At 40.3% G+C, this 22,682-nt stretch overlaps 1 protein-coding gene across 2 annotated transcripts; it reads right to left on the bottom strand.

Moving 5' to 3' along the window:
- Positions 1-11,203: 11,203 nt before the first annotated feature.
- fam78ab (family with sequence similarity 78 member Ab) lies at positions 11,204-22,415 on the bottom strand. Of its 2 annotated transcripts, XM_084745553.1 has the most exons (3): positions 21,845-22,415; positions 20,753-21,056; positions 11,204-12,081 (listed from the first exon to the last, which is right to left on the bottom strand). In XM_084745553.1, exons 2-3 carry the CDS (start codon positions 21,013-21,015, stop codon positions 11,556-11,558), a joined length of 789 nt encoding a protein of 262 aa, XP_084601679.1. In that variant the 5' UTR covers positions 21,016-21,056; positions 21,845-22,415; the 3' UTR covers positions 11,204-11,555. The 2 variants fall into 2 exon arrangements, with proteins under 2 accessions (XP_084601679.1, XP_084601678.1); XM_084745552.1 differs by lacking the exon at positions 21,845-22,415 and having other exon boundaries at positions 20,753-21,664.
- Positions 22,416-22,682: the final 267 nt, after the last annotated feature.

Raw genomic sequence — 22,682 nt, 5'->3', positions numbered from 1 at the left:
GTGTGGAGGTGCTACACATGGCACGGCGGTGTGGAATGACAGGACATGGCGGTCCACGCCTGTGAATTTTGTTTGAGCTGAACGGCGTTGAAAAATGTTTCGCAGTTTGTCCCTGCTGCCGTAAATCATGATGGAAATGTCTGGATGTTTTTAACAGTCCTCAGCTCTCAGAAAACCACACTGGAAGGTTAAAAATGGAGGGGGTTAATCGGACCACCTGAAAGCACATCGCCGTCCTGTAACAGCACGATGGTGTAAAGATTTATCGGCGTGGCCTTGGTAAAATCACTCTGTAATGGGATCACTTGAAATTATTTCAAAAAAATGTTTTTCTGTCTGCTTTTTTTGCACCTATTTGAGACCTGCCGTCATCCCACTGGATTGTCAAGACCTTTCTAAGCTCCTTTGAGTTGTACAACTGTGGAGAGAGAAATTAAAGTCACTATCAAATGAAAGGGGACTAAGTCTTATGTTTTATTCATGTGAGCGAAGGTATTAATATTCACAGATATGAATTATGGACAAGGCAGGCGCAGGTGAGATGAGGTGCTCAGTTTAACTTGGGCTTATAATTGTGTGTAAAAGATCTGGATGCTCTCCCTGAGGAGCTGCCTGTGATAGCTGGGTTTATTACAAAATGCCTTGGCAGAGTGTGGGAGGTGTGGGATCCAACTGCATCACATGCTGTAATTACACTGATGGCAATTAAACATCGCCCGTAAATGCCCCTGTCCCAGCTTGTGGGATGTTCGGCGCTTAATGGCTATCATTAATTTAACAGGAAATTACATTATACTCCATAGTAAGCAGTTATTGTTTTGACTCCAGACTTATCTTCTGACAGTCCTGATGTACGTGTTGTTTAAATGACAGTCTCTTACATAACTGTATGTGCCTGGCTGAAGCGTTACAGTGATTGATCTGCTTTCCTGCAGCATTACATCTAAATAAAAGTTACATAATATTATCTATAGGGTATCTGCAGGCCTTGGAAAGCCTTAATAGAGATTGAATTTCCTGAAAAAAAAAACCTCATGAATTACTAAAAACTCTTCAATTTAATTTAAAAAATTTTTAGAAGAGAAATATGCAAGACCTTCGCATACAAAAGTTAGTACTGCGGTCCAAATTGGAGCCAGTTGTTTCCCCGCCTCCTCCTCCCTGTACTCAAAGCTCAGGCAGGTTGCAGGAGGACTGAACCTACTCGAGCTCGCCGTTGTGACCGGACAATGACGAGCCACGACGAGTCCCCGCACTGTGAGTTAATTAACCGTTTTAAACTCTGTCACTCGTCCGTCGATGTAAAGTTAAGCCCGTAATCCTGAAAAACGAAAGCTCGCCGCTCTGAAAATACGTCCTCCGGAGTTTTAGTGCGGTTAATACAGTTATCTAAAGCAAAATCTCCTCCTGCTTTTTTTTAACTAATCACTGTAACTTTGCCTGTGAAAATGTGAACACATTCACCACAGAAATGGCCAGTCTTCTCGCTGATGGTCTCATTTACTCATGTAGGACATATGGAGGCTGCCCACTGCTTCTAATATAAAGAACTAAGTTCTCTCTATATGTTGCACTTTTATATGTGCTGATTTACCATTTTTCATAACCAGTTCAAAATGACTTCTAGTACATTTAAATTCATTAATTATATCAATAGGAATTATTGCTATATTCTGCTAGGAAGCACTAAAAAAGAAGAATGTGATGTAATAATAAATAATTTAAGGCAATATCGTCCCCACTGGTTTTCCATCATGCTTTCATGCTGTGACAGGTATGATCATAAAAATGGGTATTAAATTGCATTTTATATGGTCTTGAAAAGGTCTTAAATTTAACTTTGTGAACCCTAAAAAAAAAAAACTCCCAACAACATTCTCAAATCTTGTGAATAAACGGAGATGTGTCACTCAAGACCCAGTCCATCTTTTGTTGTTTCTCCCTCCATTAATTTGTCCTGTTTGTGCTGACTGAGAAACCAGCAGGCCGGACGGGATATTACATCCTTGAAAGCACACAGGGACCCAAACACGGGGCAGTTTGTGGCTTCATCGCCCTCATTCTCATCATTTCAGAGCAGACATATTGTACAGCCTTCAGAAAGTCTTCGTTCCTGCACAGCTGACACCGCATAAAGAATTTTAATCTTAAAAAACTGGTTTTGATCAGACATATTTTTCGATAGATTAAAACATTTGCTAATACTGATACGTCCTTACAAATGTGTCTGATGAGTTTCTTAACATCCCCGTCACCACTGCGGTTTCACTTTTAACTTTAAACGTTGGGTGCGCTAGAGATTTTAAGAGTGCTTAAGTTTAAGTCCAGGTCCCCTCCATTGCATCCTCAGACAATTTAGACCAGACATCGAAGAGGGTCTGTTTTTCTGTAAATTTAAATTCCCAACATTAAGTCTAAAAATGTCTAAAACTGTTAAATGTGTACATTTTTAAATTGTAGATCCTCACAGGTTGCTAAAACCCCCAGATTTTCTTCACTCTTAATTAAATATATTCTGAATGTCTTGCTTTCTGTTCCACTAAAAGTTGCCTCAAACTCATCATACTTTCATACTTGAAAGTGCTACAACTTTGAAAATCAATGAGGTGAAATCGTGATCCAAACTTTGAACTAAGTCCCGCTCCAAGCAACAAAGTTATATAGAGGTCAATCCTGGTAAAGATGGAAGTCTTTCAAACCGAAATAGCCTGCAGATTTCTGTGGATCAGTGGCTAATAAGCCCCAGTATTATCCCAGAGATACCCAAAGAATGATCGAGAGCCCTTGCAGCTCTAACATCGGCACCATGGGAGTATTAATAGTAACGTCTGGTGCCAAAGATACAGTGTTAGGGTGATTATTTGGTATTACAAATAGGGACAGGTGTATGTCTGCAGAGAGACGCTGCAACATATTCACAGACTCTGAGCCAAGTAAATATAGCTGTGAATGTGCAGCTCAGGAATGTGACCAGGATAGCAAAGACAGAGGCTGCAGGTCTGGGACCAAGTCCAACTGGACGTAGAGAAAGCTCCTTCTGGACATTTTATTTGCTTTACGGACATGTCGTAGGATCGACAATTTTGATTTAAACTGAAGTTAAATTCAAGTTTAGTAAAACTTTCCCTTATCAGCCCCTCTGTCTTCTCTGCTTCGCTGTTACCCAGAGTTTCCACACTTCAAATTAAAGCCAACAGTGGCCAAACCCCAAACTTGTCTTAAAATGTGTGAGTCACTGTCTTTTATATCTGCGGCGATTCTCCGAGCCAGTACTGAAAGAGAAAATATCGGCTCCCTGCTTGTGCTGTGGATTAGAGATTAATTTTAAGGCCTTATCTACGTGTTTAATGTTGTAATAGACCGAGCGATGAAGCCAACAGAGCAGTTTGAAATCCTGTGAGAACTCCTCAAGGAGTTATAATGAAGGTCCAGTGCAGAAAAATGCCCCCCGCTATTACAGCTGTTCAGTATACCTGAGTGTTCTCTTGCATTTCAATTACTTTATTTCGATTCATACGTTTTGATTCATTTGACCCAATGCTTGGGTGCTGATGTCATAGAAAGAGTTTCCAATTCCACTGAGAGAAGGTCATTGCTCCATTGTGCTTAATCTTTTATAATGTGGCTTTACTGCAAATCAGTTCTTTTTTATATCCTTTTTATCCCCTTTGACGACAAGATAAATATATATGTGACAAATGGCGAGGGTTGCACACAATGGAGGAATAAACAAACGGATAAAGCCAGAGAAATTCAATATTTTTCTTTATCAAATTGCATGAAAAGACCAACAACTACTAACAAATACTGTTTTGTCAAAGCCTGATATGGATTATTCTTCTGTGCTGTAGACCTCCGTTATTCTCCAAAATCTATTAAAAACACATTAATGAGCTGCACTTCTGCCCTGGGTGACATGTTCATCCATTACACTGAACATGGGCGCTGTCGTTTATTTCAAGTCAATCCCACAGACTCTGAAGGCATAAATATGTAACATTTCTGCTTTAAAAGTCTAAAACAAGTTGTGTACTTGCATCATCCCGAATGTTTCGTGTTGACAATGTTCAGAACCAGAGAAAACCATATTTTTATTCAGGATAACGATGTGTTTCATTTTGTTGCCTGTAAATGGCATCATAGTTGCTGCAACTTCGGTGGTGGTTGTTTAACCATGAAAGACATCAACTCCCATGATCCCACGCTACTTCACGACATCATCAAACTATATATTCTGTCATTATTTTGACTGAGAGATAGTCATGTCTTGAGGGAAACTTGAAATTTGCAAAACTCTTGTGCATGCACATTTTATTCAGGATGGAAGCATTTTTTTAGACTTAATTGATTTATTATTTCATTTTTTTAAATCATTCACAGTCTCAGATTGGCTAGATTTAGGCACAAAAACTACTTGGGTAAATTTAGCAAAAGATCATGGTTTATGGCAAAACTGACCCTTTAGAGAAAAGTTAGATTAGGTAGAAAAGTTTTGAGGTAATCATGAGGGTGCGTTGTTGAGGCAAGGAGAACCAGCCAATCACAGTACAGTAGAGGAGAACTAGTACAAATTTTTGAGAGACTTTTGCAAATCTTGCAAGTCTGAGGTTCCCTTCTAGACACAACCTCAAGAGACCTCTCGTGGCAGAAATTACATACTGTGCATTAAATTACTCGCTAGCATTCAAAATGTATATTAATCCGCAGCTGAAAATAGTCCCAGACAAATGCACTGTTTATTTCTGTTTGCATACGGTTTGCCAAAAACTGAAAATTAAATAAATATTAGTGCAGCATTTTTAAAGATTTGCATTCACAAGACAAGGAAGGGAAGTCATTAAATGTTGCAAGACATACAAAACATGGCTTGTTTTGGTCTTTGCAAGGGATTTATTGACGATAAGAAAAATACAGAATGCTGCCAGCTTTATCTGTTAAGTAGGAATGTGGTTGAAAGTGCTAATAAAAGTCTAGAGGACCTGCTTTCACCAGGGGAGTCTAAAGGATCTTTACTGTATCATTTGTCTTTTTCTTTTTTATCCTCTCTTGATTTTGTCCCATTCCTTCACTCCACTATACAGTGTGTCCTCTTTTTACTGTGTCGTCTTTTACTGCTTTTAATCGCATCATCTGCAGAAAGAGACGCGCACAACAGTAGCATCCTTTCCAACGCTATAGAAATCAGAAATCTGTGGGCTGACTGTGGTGCGCTGTGCGTCATGTGTTCAGTCATGTATGTGTAGCTTCGGGGTTTATTCGTATGTGCATGCAGGCTTTCAAGATTTTTCAATTCAGCACTTAAAGACTGCATATCTTTATCCTATAGCTCAGAGGCTATCTGGTCCTTTGGTTTGTGCAGAGTGAATGAACAAACAGCCCAACATGTTAAAAAAGGAAACCGCCCTGAAGTGACGCATGTATGGATAAAATGAGATTCATCCAGTGTAAATAATCATTAAGGAAGGAAACGCACAGTCTGTCTTGTTGGTTTCAGTTTGAATATTAAACTCAGACCAGCAAAGTGGGCAATTGATAAAAACATTACATTTCTAAACAGAAATACTGATAAATTGACTGTAATAATTCTTCATTTAATCGTATTGTTATTTGAAAACCACTGTAGATATTTAAACTACAAAGAAAGGCAAAGACAACAGATAATATTTGCACATTTTATTCATTCATGAAAAAGACCTTTTTTTATTTTTTTTTTTCAGGGGTTGTTTCCCCAAGTGTTGTGCATTTTTCACAGTTTTAAATATTTGCCAGAACTGACCCATTTTCAAGTATCGGTGTAAAAGTCAAAGCTGAACAAAAGAACACAAACTGCTTTAACTATTTCAGTGCTGTATTTCCAGAAAACAAACCAAACAAAACGAGAAACGTAGATAGCCGCCCATATGATCTTATGTGCTACATTTAGGGTTGTATTTAAATCACGGGACAATTACATTTTGAATTAAAGAGAACAGTGAGATGAAGTGATGCTAACTTTTGTTTTTCATTCGATAAAACCAAAAGTAAAAGCCAGGAAATGAAGGCAGGTGGTCCTGAGTGTGAAAGGGAGGATGATTCTGTAATGGGGGGGGGGGGGGGGGGGTTCAATAACGACATAAAGGTCTGAAACAAAGGTAGCAGCCCTCAGAAGAACTGTGACGGTGTGGGTTTAGGAGAGGAGCTCTTCATTCATTCACTTGGCACAGCCCGACGAGCAGAAAACACAACGACAGAGAGGCTACATTTTGCATTTGTGATGTTTCTCTGGAAATACAAATATGCTAAATGCATTTAATGGTCAAAAAACAATTGAAAACAGGCCCGCCATTAAGTGCCAAGAGGTTTTTTTTGAGTTCACAATGTCACTCATAACATCCCACCTACTGCATAGTTTTGGCTTTGTCCAATTTTGGCACTTTTTGCCCTCCATACAGCAAATGAGCAATTGTTTTTCTGTGGCTTAGTTAAGGAAGCACATGAAGCATGAAGTTCTTCTGTTGTGTGAACATAAAATACAACATCATTAACACATTTTTAACAATTTTGGACACACACAGAAAACAATTAGTGCCCTTTTCCTACAATATACCATGAATTGCTGTTGATAGTTGACAGGCACCCACACAGCGACCTCAATGTTTCCATTAAAACCGACTCACTCTACTTTAACAACTCAAAAGATACATAAATCACCTCCTGTTTATTGGTAAACAGGTGTGTTTGTGCATATGGCTTTGTTAGCATGTGCGTGTGTTCGGACGGTCCACGTGCAGAGCTGATAAATGAGTTCACACTGCCAATGTGACACTGCTGTGACAATCAGATACCACGCCAGGCCTGCTCCTTTCCCCTCAGGGTGTTTGTGTTTGTGTGTGTGTGTGTGTGTGTTTGTGAGTCCAAGCTCTGTCCCAGCTTTATGACAAGGACGTTACCTTCCCTGCACTGTCTGTGTGTGCGAGTGTGTGTGAGAGAGAGAGAGACAGAAAGAGAAAGAATCATGACTCAACAACAGCAGAAGCACATCAGTGAAACTCTTCAACTCCCTAAATCCCTCCAATGGGATTTAACACACACGCTCACATGAAAACACACACGCTGTGAGTGCCACTTCGCGTGTCAAGGTTTAATTACATTATGTGTAGTCCAGTTTGAGTACTAGCCAGTGTTCATAGGTCATCGCAAGTCATTACGATGCAGAGGTGGCCCCCATACTACAATAGGTTAAAGGTCACTAAAAGGCTCTGCTGCCTTCAAAACAAACTGCAAATTGAAATAACTTGTGGTTGACATCCAAGTTGTGCTTTGCAAATGTCAGTGTTATTTTGAGCTGGCTTTTAATGTCTAAATGTATTCGGCTTGTTGTCACCTTGGCCGCGGATCCCAGGGGTGACAGAGGGGATGAGTCTCTATCAGTGGTCTGAACTACATACGTCATTTCATGGGGTGAAAACAAGCGCTGTAGTGCCGGTCCAGTCAATAGTGTCTTACTGTGGCAAACACTTTATCACAAGTGAATAGTAAGTTAGCCAGTTAAAAAGGAGCAGGTGGAGATTTTTATTCATATCATTTTATTTTCAGAGTTATATTTTGTGGTTATTATGGTGGGAAAACTACTGCTTTTGTCCACAGGAGCCTCCAGAATCAACAAAATATAAAAGTTCCTTGTAGCAGCGTTTATAGAAGCTGACTCCCCTTTTTAAATAATTCACACATAAACACAACACTTTTGAAGGTTTTGTTTATGTCTTACTCCTGTCTATCCTGCTCAGTGGTCTGACATCATATGTAATTTTCCTTTTATGGAGTGGCAACAGGCGCTGTAGTGCTGGGCCAGTCATTAGTGAATGTCTGTGGCAAACGCTTCATCATAGGCCAGTTAATGATGCTACTGAGCAAATGACGTGTGCCGATTGTGCCTGTAAATCAAAGCAAATCAGGAAAGAGTTTTAGGGATAGTGAAACTACAGTTTTAACTGTGGAAAAAATATGGCTCATATAAAACACCTGCTTTTAGAATGGAGTTTGGTGTAAGAGTCTGTCTGCTCTAAAGTCCGCCTGGAGCAGAGGTTATTTTAATGTTTTTAATTAACATAAATTGAGCTGACCTACCTTCTAAAAATAAGCTTTGTAAACAGCAAAAAGTAATGAAGGCAGTGGGGCTAAAACTGACCTGTTCTCAGCCTCTTTTTTGTTTTCTCAGTTCGTAGTAAAATGTCACGTAATAAGCACAAACTGCAATCAAAATAGAGATAGAGACAGCGGCCCGTGGTTGTCACTTTCGTAATAATTCTCCCACGCCACTGTCCACAAGTACATTTTTAGGACTCTGACAAGCACTTTGACCCCGACCTTTGCTATTTGACCTCACTCAAACCTCACCCAAGACTCCAGCTAGCCCTTGCATTGCACAGCACAGCACGACACGACACAGTTCAGTCCATCTAGGGCATGTAAGTGTGTCACGGCAGATCTAATTATGACAGCAGTCCCCCAAAAGCCTTTTTAACTTCTCCTCTCCTTCTCCCTTCACCACCGATGCCCTGCAACCCAGCCTGGAGCAGAGGCTAGTATATATACACATGAACCATGCTGAGCAGTAGTGTCTGATGAAGTTATAATGTGAACAAAGTACTTGTCACTTGTTGATAAAGAAATACTTAGACATTTTAGGAAATACTTGCTTTCTTGCCAAAAGTTAAATGAGAAGATTGATATAACTCTCATATATGAATGCTAAATTAAACTACAGCTAGGAGACTACTAGCTTAGCTGGAGACACTTCTTGTAAAGCCATGACTTGTCATTTTAAGACTTTGGTTTTCGTATGAATTACACAAATAATATATACTTTGTTCATTAGTGAACTTAGGAGTTGCTGGTAAGGTATTTTGTTGCCTTTGGACAGAGCCATGCTTGCTGCTTCCTTCTTCTTCGAGTTTTGTTAAACTAACTGCTAGCTATCCCTTCAAATTTAGCGTACAGGCATAAAAGCGGCATCAATCTTCTCATCTAATTCTTGACAAAATAGTGAGACTTGGATGACAAGATTGATATTGATCTCATATCAGTATGCTAAATGTGAAGCTAGAGCCAAGAAATTGTTATCTTAACTTAGCAAAAAGACTGTAAACACCTTGTTTAAAGCCACAACCTGTCTTTTTAACACTTTGGTTTTGGATAGATTAAACAAATGACACAAAATGTGCTAATTAGAGAACTTCAGAGGTACAGGTAGAGCCAGGCTAGTTTCTCACAGTGATGCTAAGCTAACTGCTAGCTGTAGCTTTATATTTAGCACAGACGAGAAAATGGTTACAATCTTCTTGTCTAATTCTCTGCAAAAAAGTTAAGCGTGGTTCCCAAAATGTCAAGCTATTCCATTACAGTCTTGATAAAGTACAACTGAGTTCAAATCAAAATATATTCCTGTTTTGTTATAGTAAAAGGGGCAGATTATTCTAAAAACACAAAAAATTGTGTTCAGAACCAATGGATGAACACTTTGAACAGCCGATAATAAGGAGATGCAGATGCTAGTACACTGAAACAGCAGCAGCTTACTGATCTTTGTGAAATACATGAGCGGATCAGACTTGCATGCAAATTATTTCTTTGGTTGGAGCCAAAACACAGGGACTCAGCGGACACAGTGAACATCTGAAAGTGAATAACTGGCCATTAACAGAACAAACTCTTGCAGAGCTCATTAGCAGATAAAAACAGTATGTGTGTAGAATAACTTTTTACTCATATTTTGGCTTCTCATAAGAAGATTTTTAAAGGCCCCGATTCCACATTCAGCCTTTCTCTTTGCTTTTAAAAGAGTTTCCAGTTTGCAGCTGAAGCCCCTCTCAAAGATTAACGGTTAAATGGGCATCAACTCGTCTAATGCTGGTATTTTAGCTGACCGGCGCTGCTTGTTTATGCGTGTGTTTGTGTCGTACATTTGCTGGCGGTGAAATAAAGGGAGACAAGCCCCGCATTTCTGCAGCGAGAGCTACAACTGGCAAAGCAGGCAGAGAAGTGGGTCATCTATATGCCAACCGAGCAGTCAGGATCAAACTTGCATGCCTCCTGCTCTGCTTTTTCAGCCTCGACAACAGATAAAAAAACGAAGAGAAAGAAGAGGGGAAGGCGGCGGGGCGAGGAAGGAAGAACACTGGTGCAGATGCAGATTACAGATCATTGAGGATGAGGGACAGAAATGTTGATTAAGAGGAAGGCAACAATTATAAATACAAAGTGTGTAAGATTGTCAGACAAGTGGCGAAAACATGACAAAGCAGAAGTCCTGCGGTTTTTATCCTCCAGTTATTTACTCTGCGTGTGACTGCTTATTAATCCAAGTATTGATTGTTCAATGCGAGCAATGCAAACACTGTTATTCACTGTGGCAAGTAAGGGTAGGCCAGACAGGATGGGTGAAAAAAGAGAAGGGAAGGAAGCGAAAAAAAAGGGGCCCTGAGATGGAGTGACAGAGAAAGGAAGACATGTTTTCTGATGTCGAACGCTTCGACTGCCTATAAACAGAATAAAGTCAATGGAGCGAGGTGAACTGAGGAGTGGTTTGAGTACTTTTTGCTCAAGTTGTTATTGCACGTTATTGTGTTGAGTGCTATTGACAAGCTTTGCTGATGTTCAGTTTGTCCTTCTGTTGCATAATGCACTTGAAACACAACTACTGTAGTCCGCCTGGTTGTATAACTGTGTCTACTCTACGCACAATGCTGGTTGTACAAGTGGTGAGACAATACGTTTGTCAGGTAAATGCGACTGAACATGAAAGCTTCTTCTGTGGTATCGTTCCTGTCCTAAACCCACACACGCCAGCACCAACAGTCTGGAAGAGTCGGGACAAATGGGCAAAATACTGCATTGCACTTTGTTTAAGGCTAAAAAGTTTGCAGTGGAAAGCGATGTAAACTTAAGGCAGCATGGATTGAATGTCTTGCATGTTTTTAAAAAAGTACTAAAATCTAGTATGTCACCCAATGCAACAACAATAACAAACAAAATTGAATGCACTCTCTCCCAGCCCATAAATAAAAACACAACTGGTATTCGTACACAAGGTTTGTGCATCATATCCATGTATGTAGCATGTGCGCAGCAGACATGGTCATGTAAATGCTTAAATCCACCCACACTCACAAACCTTATAACACCTGGCCCGAACAGCCAAAATATAAAATTAAAAAAAACAAAGTAGTTTTTCATTTTTGCAATGATTTCATTTAGCACAGTGCGACCCGACCCAGTTTGAAGGTAGAATGGTTGCAGTTTGTTCGCTCCAGTTTCAAAATTACGTTCAAGCCCCCACCTCAGAGCAACAGCTGGTCTTTTTTCTCTCAGAGCTGGTTTCATTTGCCTGTTTTTGTTTTTTTTTTTTTCTCTGTCAGTCTTCTTTAAAACAGAGGACAGAAGAATATCGAGGCAAAAAAGAGGGAAAGGGGGTTAAAGCAGTGAGAGCTGGTGACGAGCAGGAACAAAAGAAGAAGAAAACAAATAAGAGATGATACTGTTAAGGTATCCAAGGCCAGTCTGGTCAGTGAAACAGGTCAGTATTTGGGTGGGATGACCACCACGGGGTCACCACTCTTTGGCCGCCACATCAGCACCTGGGCGTCATTGGCGTTGGGCTTGACCATGGCGTTATTGGGGATGGGCTCGTTCTTGCCCAGGATCTGGGGCTGTTCCTGGGCCAGGGGCTCGTTCAGAACTGCCCTGTGACCCAGAGGCTTCTCCGGGTCCACCCGGATGTGAAGCCGCATCCTCCAGCGGATCGTCTGCAGGACGAGTGTCTCTGACGTGGCCTGGTTCATGGCCACCAGCCAGGTCGTAAAGCTCTGGTCGCGGTGGATGCTGCTAAGCTGAGGCACGTTGCTGTCGCTGACGGGCACGCCCCAGGTCACGCTGGGGTAGAAATTGTCATTCATGCTAACAGTGAACTTGCTGTCCTTCTTGGTGGGGCCTACGACGGTGCAGGTCTCCGTGGTGTTGCCATACCACGGGTAGTTCACCCCATCCGAGTCGCTGATGGCCTGGATCTTTCCATCACGCAGGTCGGGGAGCTCCCAACTCGACCTGGAAGGTGAAAGGAGTCACAGATGAGGATTGTGTTCGACAACCTGGGAATGACACTCAACAATCAACTATCTTTTCTTCCAGAGTTGCTTACCCCATCTTTAATTGGCTGATGAGATTAAAGGCCAATTTCATTTTATTACTGGTTGTTTGTTGTGGTTGTAATTTCTATTGAATAGAATAACATTGTTTTCATCATCATCATCGCTGCAACTAGGTCTGATGGGGCAAGACACATGAGCGAACAACAACAATCAAGTTTTCTTTTAACCACTTCCTTTTGGAGGTAAACTGGAAGTGAGCATGTGTGAAATGTGTGTGTAACTTCACAGGAAAACTCTTGCATGCACAAGCACAGTACAGTCTTGTCTGACAAATTCTCAATTCTCACTGGTCTGCCAGTCACTGCTGTTACTTTAATACGTAGAAAAAGCACTTCTTAATCCATTATTGTCGTCAGGCTTGGGGAGTAATGGATTACTTGTAACAGGATTACGTAATCAAGACAAAAGAATGATGAACCTCTATGTGCTTTGTTCACACATTACAACACTACAAGTCTCGCATGGCCTCTACTGCTGGATTTGGTGTTAGCATGTTGTTGCTAACGAGGCTATTCCCACAGGCTGAGGCGATGTTGGACCAATGTTGTAATATTGAGGGACAGTCAAGGGAAACCGTGTGAATATTGAGCATAATTTGAAGCCAACTTAATAACGAGAGCAGTAGGTTGGATGCCAGTGTTGCAGAGGAATGTAACACTAGATTTACCAGGGACAGTGTATGCAGATTTTTTGCCTCATCGACTAATCGATTGGTTGAAGAGTACATGGAATTTCAGTTGGTTGCATTATGATTTTCCCTCATGCCTTTGTTTTCTCTTCCAAAGAAGTTTCTTGACCCATCTGACTTCTTTTTACTGATGTTATCCTTTCTATTTTTGATGTAAATCATGGCTGAAAACTATAAAAAAAAGTTGTGATAAACCAGAATTATCCTTTATATCTGGTACACTAAACCAAGCCAAAAGATTCCTCATGTAAAAACCTCTGCTCTCTAATCCTCTCTGTATAAATAGCTGAGAATTTGCATCTCAATAGTGTGACACGGGTCCCTCTTGGTATCACTGCATATCTAACAACACATGACAGACACACACAGTTGACTCAAAGCCACACAGTTGGATCTTTCCACCAATTTTCAGACTGCTGAGGGAAAATACAATACAACAATAAAATATAGTGACCCACGCAGCAGGCGACACAGGAAGACTTAAGTGACCCGGTACCTCTGCTCTGTCTGCCTATCGATTTTCTGCCCTCAGCAGGAAAAAGATTACCTTTCATTCCCCGAAGCCGAGGATCAGCAGGACAGAGAAGATAACAGTGTGATCACCAGCCACATGACTTGCTGCCTGCTCGGCCTGGCCTCACATTGTGATTTATGTATTCACCCAGGGGGTGAGATTAGCATGTCGGGCATGATAATAGCCTGGCCCTCGTGTGTGTGAGTGTGTGTGAGAGTGTGCATGCGTGCTCTTGTGTGTGCATATGTATACTTCTGTTCTGAAAAAAATCACATAATCCTCTCAACTGGTGTCTCCAAAACAATTTGCAATAATTTCCCATTTTGTCATGACCTCAAACAACACCAGTACTCCAAATATTTCAACAGTGAAAATCTGCAGCTGATTTTCAGTGGACAACTTCTCCTATTCCTTATTCATGAGTGCATGGCTTGATATAAATCTTAAGCTTTGCTATAGTGTAGGGGCAAGCAAAAGCAAGAGTAGACAGCACTCAGGTACGACGTGGAGCTGTTTACCCGCTCACAAACTTCAATCGAGATGTGAGTGGGGAAAGCACTGCAGAGATATGGCTTACTTCCTGTTTGTGTCTTCACTGCCTGCTTTGTCACAACCAAATGGTTTGCAATAAGTGGTGTGAGCGTTTTGTGACGGGGATGTGAAAAACGATTCACTCAACTGTGACTCCTGAACGTGTCAGTCATTGTAAATGTTGCATCATGAACTCTAACACAAGGGTTCGTATCCCAGAGGGTACTTGTGCAGTTTCCTGAGGGTACATTGAAAGATTATGAATTAAGAATTGACTAAAACATATTTAGTAGTTTTAACACCCAAACAAAGGTTCTGATTGAGAATGTCTGAGAATAACTAGTTTTCATGTGAGCAGATATCTTATTTAGCAAAAAGTAGATAAACGGTTGACATTAAAAGGAATTTAAACAGTTCGAGCTGTAAGCTAAAATTACTGAATTGGTTGAAACAGTTAGCTTAAAGTAACAGGTACATCACATTAAAACAGAGCTACAAGTGAAGGATAAATGTTAACTAATACATGTAACAGACTGTTTAAATAATTAGCTAAAAGTAATAACAGATAGCTAAAAGTAATGGATAAATGGTTGCAGTAGTTAGCTAAAGGTAACTGAAACTAAGATTATTGGACAAATGGTGAAAACAATTAAGTAAAAGAAACAGAAAGTTAGCTAAGATTGTTGGATAAATGGTTAAAACAGTTACCTAAAAGTAACTGAAACTGTTAGCTAAAAAATAAAGCATGATGGGTTTAAGCAGATGGCTAAAACTAAAGCTACAATATTTGAGAAATTGTTAAAATAGATAGCTAAAGTAACTAAAACAGTAAGCTAAAACTAATGGATGAAGTAGATTGCCACTGGTGGGACAAATGCAAACTCGTCCAAACCAAGCGAAACAGTGACTGTTCAACTGTATGAAAAAATATCGTATCAGTTTCTATATAGTTTCAGTTCAAATGATCACAATAGTAACATGACAGGTGATGCTGATGAAGGGGCTGAAAAAAAGGTTGGAAAGCACTGCTGTAGTAACATTACTATACATGGTTGCAATTTCCTGTTTGCCTGTGACTTAAAACCTCCAGTGATAATACACCCCTGCACTCTACACTTCAAAGGTTCCAGTGAACCACTTCACCGCCACATGTTACGAAGTACAAGACCCTTCTTGAACACACGCAGTGCATCCAAAACATGTCTGCTTTCTCACACTTCTTTTTCTTTGATCTTTGGTAAAAATGGAAGCTTTCATGGACTGAAAACACATTTATTTGCAAACAGCTTCATTGAGAATTTGTGTATCTACTGAGCAATGCTCATTTCCTGTTTCTGGAACCACATCTATTTGCATGTTGCAGACAAAAGGTTCAGAGTACTGAAATTCTGTTGAAAAGACGTAACAAAGACTTTCAAGAGGTGCTTTCTTTCGCAGATGGTGAAGATTGGATCAACTTTGTTGGAGTGGAAGAGAAGAAACAGGATGCCAATGTAATTAATTAACCAATTACAGCGTGCTTAAGCCTCACCACCTGCATGTGTGTGACTACCACACCGCTCTCCTGAGATATTGGCATAATTTTGGAGTCATTTTAAGAAACATTACAGCCATAAAAACTGTTAACAGATTGTATTAAATTTTAGTTTCATTTCTGCCACTTCCCATTTTACATTTTTAGGGCAACACAAGACGTCTTGGGCAATCAACACACATCAGTATGCTTGTGTGTGCATGCATGTCTCTTTATAAAGACACACACACACTGAACAAACCTACAAAACTGTATCTCAGTGAAGCCACTCTAAAATATGGGGACAACAAACGGGAGGAGAGAGATGATGAATGTGTCCAGAATCCCGAGCACATCATCCAACGCCAACAGAGAAATCATCCTCATTACCGTCCTCGGCTGTTCGGTCCAATTACAGCACGCAGAAGCTTTATTGCCATCAAAGAAGCTACTTAGTATGAGAATCTCAGCAGTGAGAGCAGGCTCATCTCTTGCATCCTAAAAGCGACTTAAAAAATGAGCGTCAAGAATAGCTGGCCTTGCTGCGGTCGCCTCTGGACTTTAATATTAGAATATGATGATATATAAAGGACACTGAGCGCATGAGGGGTTGAAAAAAGCTGGGATTTGCTTTAGTAAACACTGCTGCAAAAGTGGGTGGGTGCATGCCAACACCCCTATGTATAGTGCTATATATATATCACGTATGAGTGGATCAGTTACATCCATGTTGGTTAAATCCAGCTTGTGATCGCTGTTCTTTGTCCATGTGGTTTATCTGTATTTAACATAGGCTGACGTGAGAACTGAGGATGTTATCTCTTAGTTTTCAGTTTGTTGGCTGCAATTTGGACACAAACAATTTCTTTAGAACTGTGTTGGTTGTCTCATTTTGCCTTAAAGGGTACGTTTTTTCAACCTTGACCATATATTCCCATGTTTTTGTGTCTAAGTGACGAACGGGGACAACAGTTTTTGAAACTGGTCCAGGGTTGAGGGAGAGCGATGCAGCCAGCAGAACCAAAACAAAGCTACAATGTAATCCCTCCAGGCAACTGCACGCTCAAAGTAAGTCCACTGAAAGAGTTTGTTTTTAACACTGACAAGTTGTTAGAGTGTGACAACATTTTGGAAAGGATTACCAAAGAGATAGACCCTTTTTTTTTTTTTTTTAAAGAGTGAGATACATTTTGTTTAACCAGAAATAGCTGTTTTATTGCTCTCCGGTGGCGATTCAAGATCAATTTTGCTGCTGGGCCAGGCTGGGACCAGCTGTTTTGTCAGAGGGGCACATTTGACCTCGATAGCTATAGTACACAAAGTTGTACTGCACAAAAAAAAAAACAACATAAAATACTGTGAAGTGTCTTCATTTGGTTCAGCGACTTACAGTTTCAGATGTTTGTTCCACTAACTTGGTGTCAGCGCCATATCATTGCAAGAAAGTGATCATTTTTTTATTGGCATTTAGTCATAATTTTATAGGATAGAGTTACAAGTTGATCACCGATAAAGTAAATGCCTATCGGTCCTAAGCTGGCAAGCAACCACAGAAAATCTGCCCCCATCCTCCCGCTCCCTCTGGATCCCTCCCCTCCCACCCGCCCTGGACGTTGGGGACACAGAGAACAATTATATTAAGGATTTAATTATAGTGACAGCTTGTTTCCAGTGTGATATATTTTATGTTTTTGCCTGGTGCATACTGGCAGCCCAGTGTTCAGAAAGTGACATTTTATAATTGTCATTGTAGAGTTTTGGAAGGAGGGGGCACAGGGGGGTCCAGACTCAGTGTTGAAGGTGCACTGGCCCCTGCTGGACCCCCATAGAACCTCCCCTGTTGCTCTCATTAACCCTGTCCAAAATCCCTTTCATCACTGTAAAACACACTTCATTCAAACGTGACAGAAAGGAAACAAAATTCACCAGAATCATCGCTGCTCGTCTTTCCACTGCTCCAACAGTCACCAGCTCTGGTTGTTGAGCCGGTTTTATTTTGCTTCTGTCGAGTTTAATTGAAGACGACGATGACTGTGTTAAAATTACAGTTTTACAAAGGGAGTCTGGTTGGTTTGGGGAGAGAAATAAAACAGCTGTGTCTGGTTAAATAAAACGTATCTTCAAAAACGGGTCTTCCTCTGCAGCGACCCTCTCAGTGGTGAAAACTTAGTTCAGGTTTGCTCCTGCCGGCTGCAGCGGTCTCCCTCCATACTGGATATTAGTCACTTGGACACAAAAACATGGGGATATATGGCCAGTGTTGAAAACTACCAAAGTTACTGTTTAAAGCACACATCCTATTGTGTGATTTTATGTGATATTGATTGCTGTTCAATAGCTAACAAAATCTAACCTAATATGAACCACTTTTGTGCTGAAATTTCAGAATAAAAGCCGTTCTGCGTGAAGTGTCCACACCATGTTCTCTCCTGATGGTTAACAGTTAGCGCAATCTTTAAAGGAATCTTTTACAACTTGAAAAATGAGAGAAGAAAGGCACATTACTGATTATCTGTTCGGTCCTCTGCTGCAAGTGGGCAACAGTGCAGGGAATTAGTCTCCAATCTTATAATTCGGTCTTCAGAATGGGAGGTCTATTCTGCTTTTTGTTTACAGTATTGGCCTTTTTTCATGAAAATGCTTGACAAAAGAGCCAATTAACCTTCAGCCGGATAAAAGAGTAAATATTTGCAATACAGTGGCGGAGCTTGAACGAAAGAGGCAATTACTGTAAACAGAAATGCGGCTTACAAAAGGCATTGATCGCACTGAACTTTTTAGAGGGTTGTTGAGGGTGTCTTTCTCACACACACACACACACACACACACACACACAGACACACACACACACACACACACACACACACGTGCGGGAGAATCCTCGGGTGGGGGTGACGGGGAGGGGACTGTCTCTAATCTTAGACATGCAGCAGACATCCTCAGCTGCAGTATGTACAGATAAAGCATATTTGGGGTGCATGTCAGCTTGTGGTTGCCCACTACAGGATGTAAGATGAGTGCTACTTGTCTAACATTTGCACCAATAACACACACACCCCCACCCCCAACCACCCACACACACACGGACACACGGACACACACATGCACGTTAAGCGCAAAAGAGAAAGAAAGAGACAAAAAATGAGAAAGAAGCCTCTCTGTGACATCAGCATGTCTTCCTAAACCCGAATTTGCTCATGTTTGTGTCATTTATAACCGCTGGCGCGAAATAATTGTGTATTGACAAGTGGATCCGAAGGTCATAGCAATTATTTTCCATCGCAATGTCCTGCTCTCACATCTGTCATGTTTTGAAGTTCTTTGTAGCCTGCAGCAGGCGTGCATAACACTATTCATCTTCCTGGATACACATGTTAGTGTGTAATATTGACATTGCACGGCGCAGACTGATGCTGGCATCCAACTGGGCAACCAGAATGCAACCATAAACAAGTTTCACTTCTTAAAAATATTTCCACTGAAGTAATGAAGTAATTTTAGCATTATTTGCAAGACAAAAAAAAGGAACACCCACCACTTTCATAAGTCAGCCCTAAGGATAACACTGAAAAAAAGCTTCTCTTTCATGTTTGGCACTGACTCTTTTCCTTGCTCTCCTCTAAAGCTGCAACGATTAATCAATTAATCGATTAGTTAGCAACTACTGAATTAATCGGCAACTATTTTGATAATCGTTTTATTGGTTTGAGTAATTTTTAAAAAGAAAAAAGCGAAATTCTCTGATTTCAGCTTCTTAAAAGTGTTTTTTTTGTCCTCTATAATAGTAAACTGGATATCTTGGTGTTGTAGACAAAAAAAAATCACAATTTTCTGGCATTTTATTGAAGAACTAATTGATTATTTGGGAAAATAATCCACAGTTTGATCAAGAGTTGCGGACTTACTCTCCACTATCCAGGGCATACTGTGTCTAAGTTGGGTTTTATTTTCCTTCCTTCCTTTATTTATCTATTTATAGTTTTCTTATACTATGTTGATCATTATGCACCAGTAAGTCTTGTATGTGAAAACCTACTTGGTAATAAATCTGATTCTGATTCTCAAGTCCAGTCTGGTTAAAATGGTTCTTCGCATAATATCAGGAGCAGCTCACTGTAAAATGTGTTGGTCCTAAAAGTTTCGAAACTTTAAGTTCTCCATGTAGTTCTCTTTTTTGAGTGACAGCACTTCTCCAAAATGTGTCTTAAGTGAGCTCATTTTTAAACAGTTGATTGGTGTGAATAAAATATATGTTAAACTTACATTTACTTTCGTTAACTAGAGTTTAAAATTGTTTTCATTGATTAACATGTTTGTTATTTTCTTGATTAATAAATGAGTTGTTTGGTCTAAAAAATGTCAGAAAATAGTGAAAAATGTCCATCAGTGTTGCTCAAATCCCAAGATGACATCCTCAAATGTCTTGTTTTGTCCACAACCCAAAGATATTCAGTTTACTGTGACAGAGGAGTAAAGAAACTGGAAAATAGTCACGTTTGAGAAGCTGTGAATCAGAGATTTTTTTACTTTTTTCTGAAAAAATTACTCAAGCATTGATTTATCAGAATACTTGGTGAGTAATTTATCACCTGATAACTAACTGATGAATCATTGCAGCTCTAGTTTAAACCATTGATCATTTAACTGGTTGATCAACAGAAAAGTAATCAGCAATTTTTCAAGAAAAAAATGTCATTTATTGACAGCTTCAGCTTCTCAAATGACAGATTTAGCTTCTGCTCTTTGTCACAGATGGCAGGTAAACTGAATACTTTTGGATTTTTGACTTTTGGTCAAACAAAACAAGACACTAAAGGGTTTTACTAATCTGTGTTGTGTTCAGTATTACAAACATAAGTCATTAATCTCATCAGAGATTAGTCGATCAAAAGAAAATTCATCAACAACGATTCTGATGACCAACTAACTGTTTCAGTCATTGTTTCAAGCGAAAATGTCAAAAGAAATTGCTGGTTCCAGCTTCTTGAAACTGATGATTTGCTGTTCTTTGTCATTTATGATGGTAAATGAAGAGTTTTGGATTATGGAGTGTTGGTTGGACAAAAGAAACAATTTAAAGACGTGACTTTGGGCTGTGATGAGCATTTTTCACAATTTTTAGACATTCTATAGACTAAACAACAACAATAAATAGATAAATTGTGAAAATAATCAGCAGATTAATCAGTTGGTTGTTCAGTTGTTGGTTGCAGCCTTAATATCAGCTAATACTTCTATTCATCCTCATCCAAATGCGCTCAACACATGTTCATCAAACCCTGACAAGACAGTGAAAAAAAAAAAGACCCCCTGATACTCACATCCCTTTGTTTCCATACGTGTTGTAGAACTCCATGTGGTTACAGGCTTGAATCCAGCCGATGGTCCACGTCTCTTTGCCGGCCACCGGCGGCACCAGGACGCTGGCACAGGCTCTGAAGTGCGGCGTGCGGTAGCGCAGGACCACGCTGGACGACTCGTCGATGCTGGTGGGGTTGGGGTCGATGGAACTGTTCACCTCCAGGACGATGATACTGTCTCGGAAACTCTTGGGCTTACACCTGATACTCTGGATGCAGCCCATTGCATTAAATAGCAACACAATCCACAACAACGTCCAGTGGTCTGGAGGAGGAGAGGAAAGACGCATGGAAACAGCAAGAAAATCACCACATCATGTAGTCGAAAAAGTGGGGGAAAAAATAGCTTACCAGATTAAAAAAATGTTTCATAAAAAAGCCATGCATATGTGATCCAAAATTACTTTCAGAAAAGAAGAAGAAGAAAGCAGGTCTAGGAAATGTTCATATTTGCAGAGCGCATGCTTTCCTGGTGCGTAAACGCAACTTCACAAAACAAGCTCAGGTACAACAACTTTCTTTATCCGTGCACTGATGTTTTCATGCCGTCTTTGCCTCCTAAATGTGCTTTAATCACAAAAATACTTGACCTTTTGGCAGCATGCACCCACTGGCAAGGTGCACGTAAGTTAATTATGAGCTAAATAATTAATAAAAAAAACTCCTAATGTTACATCTTGGGCGTCAGATTCTCTTTAGTGTGATTCAAGCAGATAATCCCTGGACTGTCCAGTGGATAAAACTCTACGTCCAGCTGGTGACAAGAATCATAATGAAAAAATGTAGTGCTGGACAGCGGACGCGGACAAATGGCAGCTCAGAGGTGACGGAGCAGCCCGGGGTCCGTTTAATCCGCTATAACCTCAATTCCTCACAATTTTTTTTTTAAAAAAAGTGTAATTTAGCGTTTTAAGAGCGTTATACTGAGTTTTTTTTTTTTTTTTTTTTTTTTACACATGTGCGGATTACCGGCTCATGCGGTGCAGTTGCATGAATTGTGGATCTATTTTTAGCCGCACAAAAACAACATGCAAAAAAAAAAAAGAAGTCTACCTATAAAACAATTCACTGCAAAGTCTCCAGTGTCTTCAGCTCAGCAGGGTGGAGAAATTCAGAGTGGACGGCAGCTCTCACACACACACACACACACACACACACACACACACACACGCACAGTTCTTCGGTCAGTAGAGGTAATTCCGTTATCTCCTTCCCGTTAAATAATTTCACCGTCCCACAGAGAGAGGTAGCGTCTCCACAACAAGCGCTCAGATCTGGTCGAGTTTGAGACGGAGCGCCGCCACATCCAGAGGACACCGCCGGGTCAACTTTAGCACCCATTTCACCGGATCCATTCTTACATTTGAAAATAAATAAAAAATAAATGAAAAAAATAAATATCACGCCTCTGGAAAGGAAGAGGGTGCCAGCTGTCACATAGTTCGACAGTTTCCCGTCCTGTCTCCGTCTCCGAGCGTCTCCGCCGGGATGCAGTTCAGCCTAAATTCCTGCCCGAGCTGTCATTTCTCCGAGCTCGTCCCATCGCTGCCACGGCAGGTTCACCCCGATACGCATTGGTCTCTCTCAGCTGCCTGGGAAGCAGCTTTATAAGTATCTTTGAGACGACACTTCCGCTCTGAGCCGGACGCATGCTGGGAGATGTAGGCACGTAACGTTTTCTGCTTCAAATTATCAGGTTTCGGTGAATGTTCCCCTTTAACACACATGCGCATTCAATAATAATAATTTAACAATAATAATAATTTACTATAATTATTATAGTAAGCAGTAACAGTGGAGCAGTAACATTTTTAATGATAGATCGTTTCTTAGAGGTTTTAACTTGGTGATTATTTTTATTACTTTATTATCAATTAATTAATATAATCTT

Source organism: Lutjanus erythropterus, chromosome 20 (assembly GCF_056507025.1).
Source record: "Lutjanus erythropterus isolate fLutEry1 chromosome 20, fLutEry1.hap2, whole genome shotgun sequence".
NCBI classification, from domain to species: Eukaryota; Metazoa; Chordata; class Actinopteri; order Lutjaniformes; family Lutjanidae; genus Lutjanus; species Lutjanus erythropterus.
The sequence above is the reverse complement of the archived record's forward strand: the minus strand, read 5'-3'. Positions and strand labels throughout refer to the sequence as shown.

What these genes read in the sequence shown, in the direction of transcription:
- fam78ab (XM_084745552.1), bottom strand. Translation starts at nt 21,081, where the DNA reads ATGCGTCTTTCCTCTCCTCCTCCAGACCACTGGACGTTGTTGTGGATT. An exon ending in ACGTATGGAAACAAAGGGAT is followed by an intron (nt 12,082 to 20,752) that starts GTGAGTATCAGG and finishes TTCACCTTCCAG; the next exon opens with GTCGAGTTGGGAGCTCCCCG.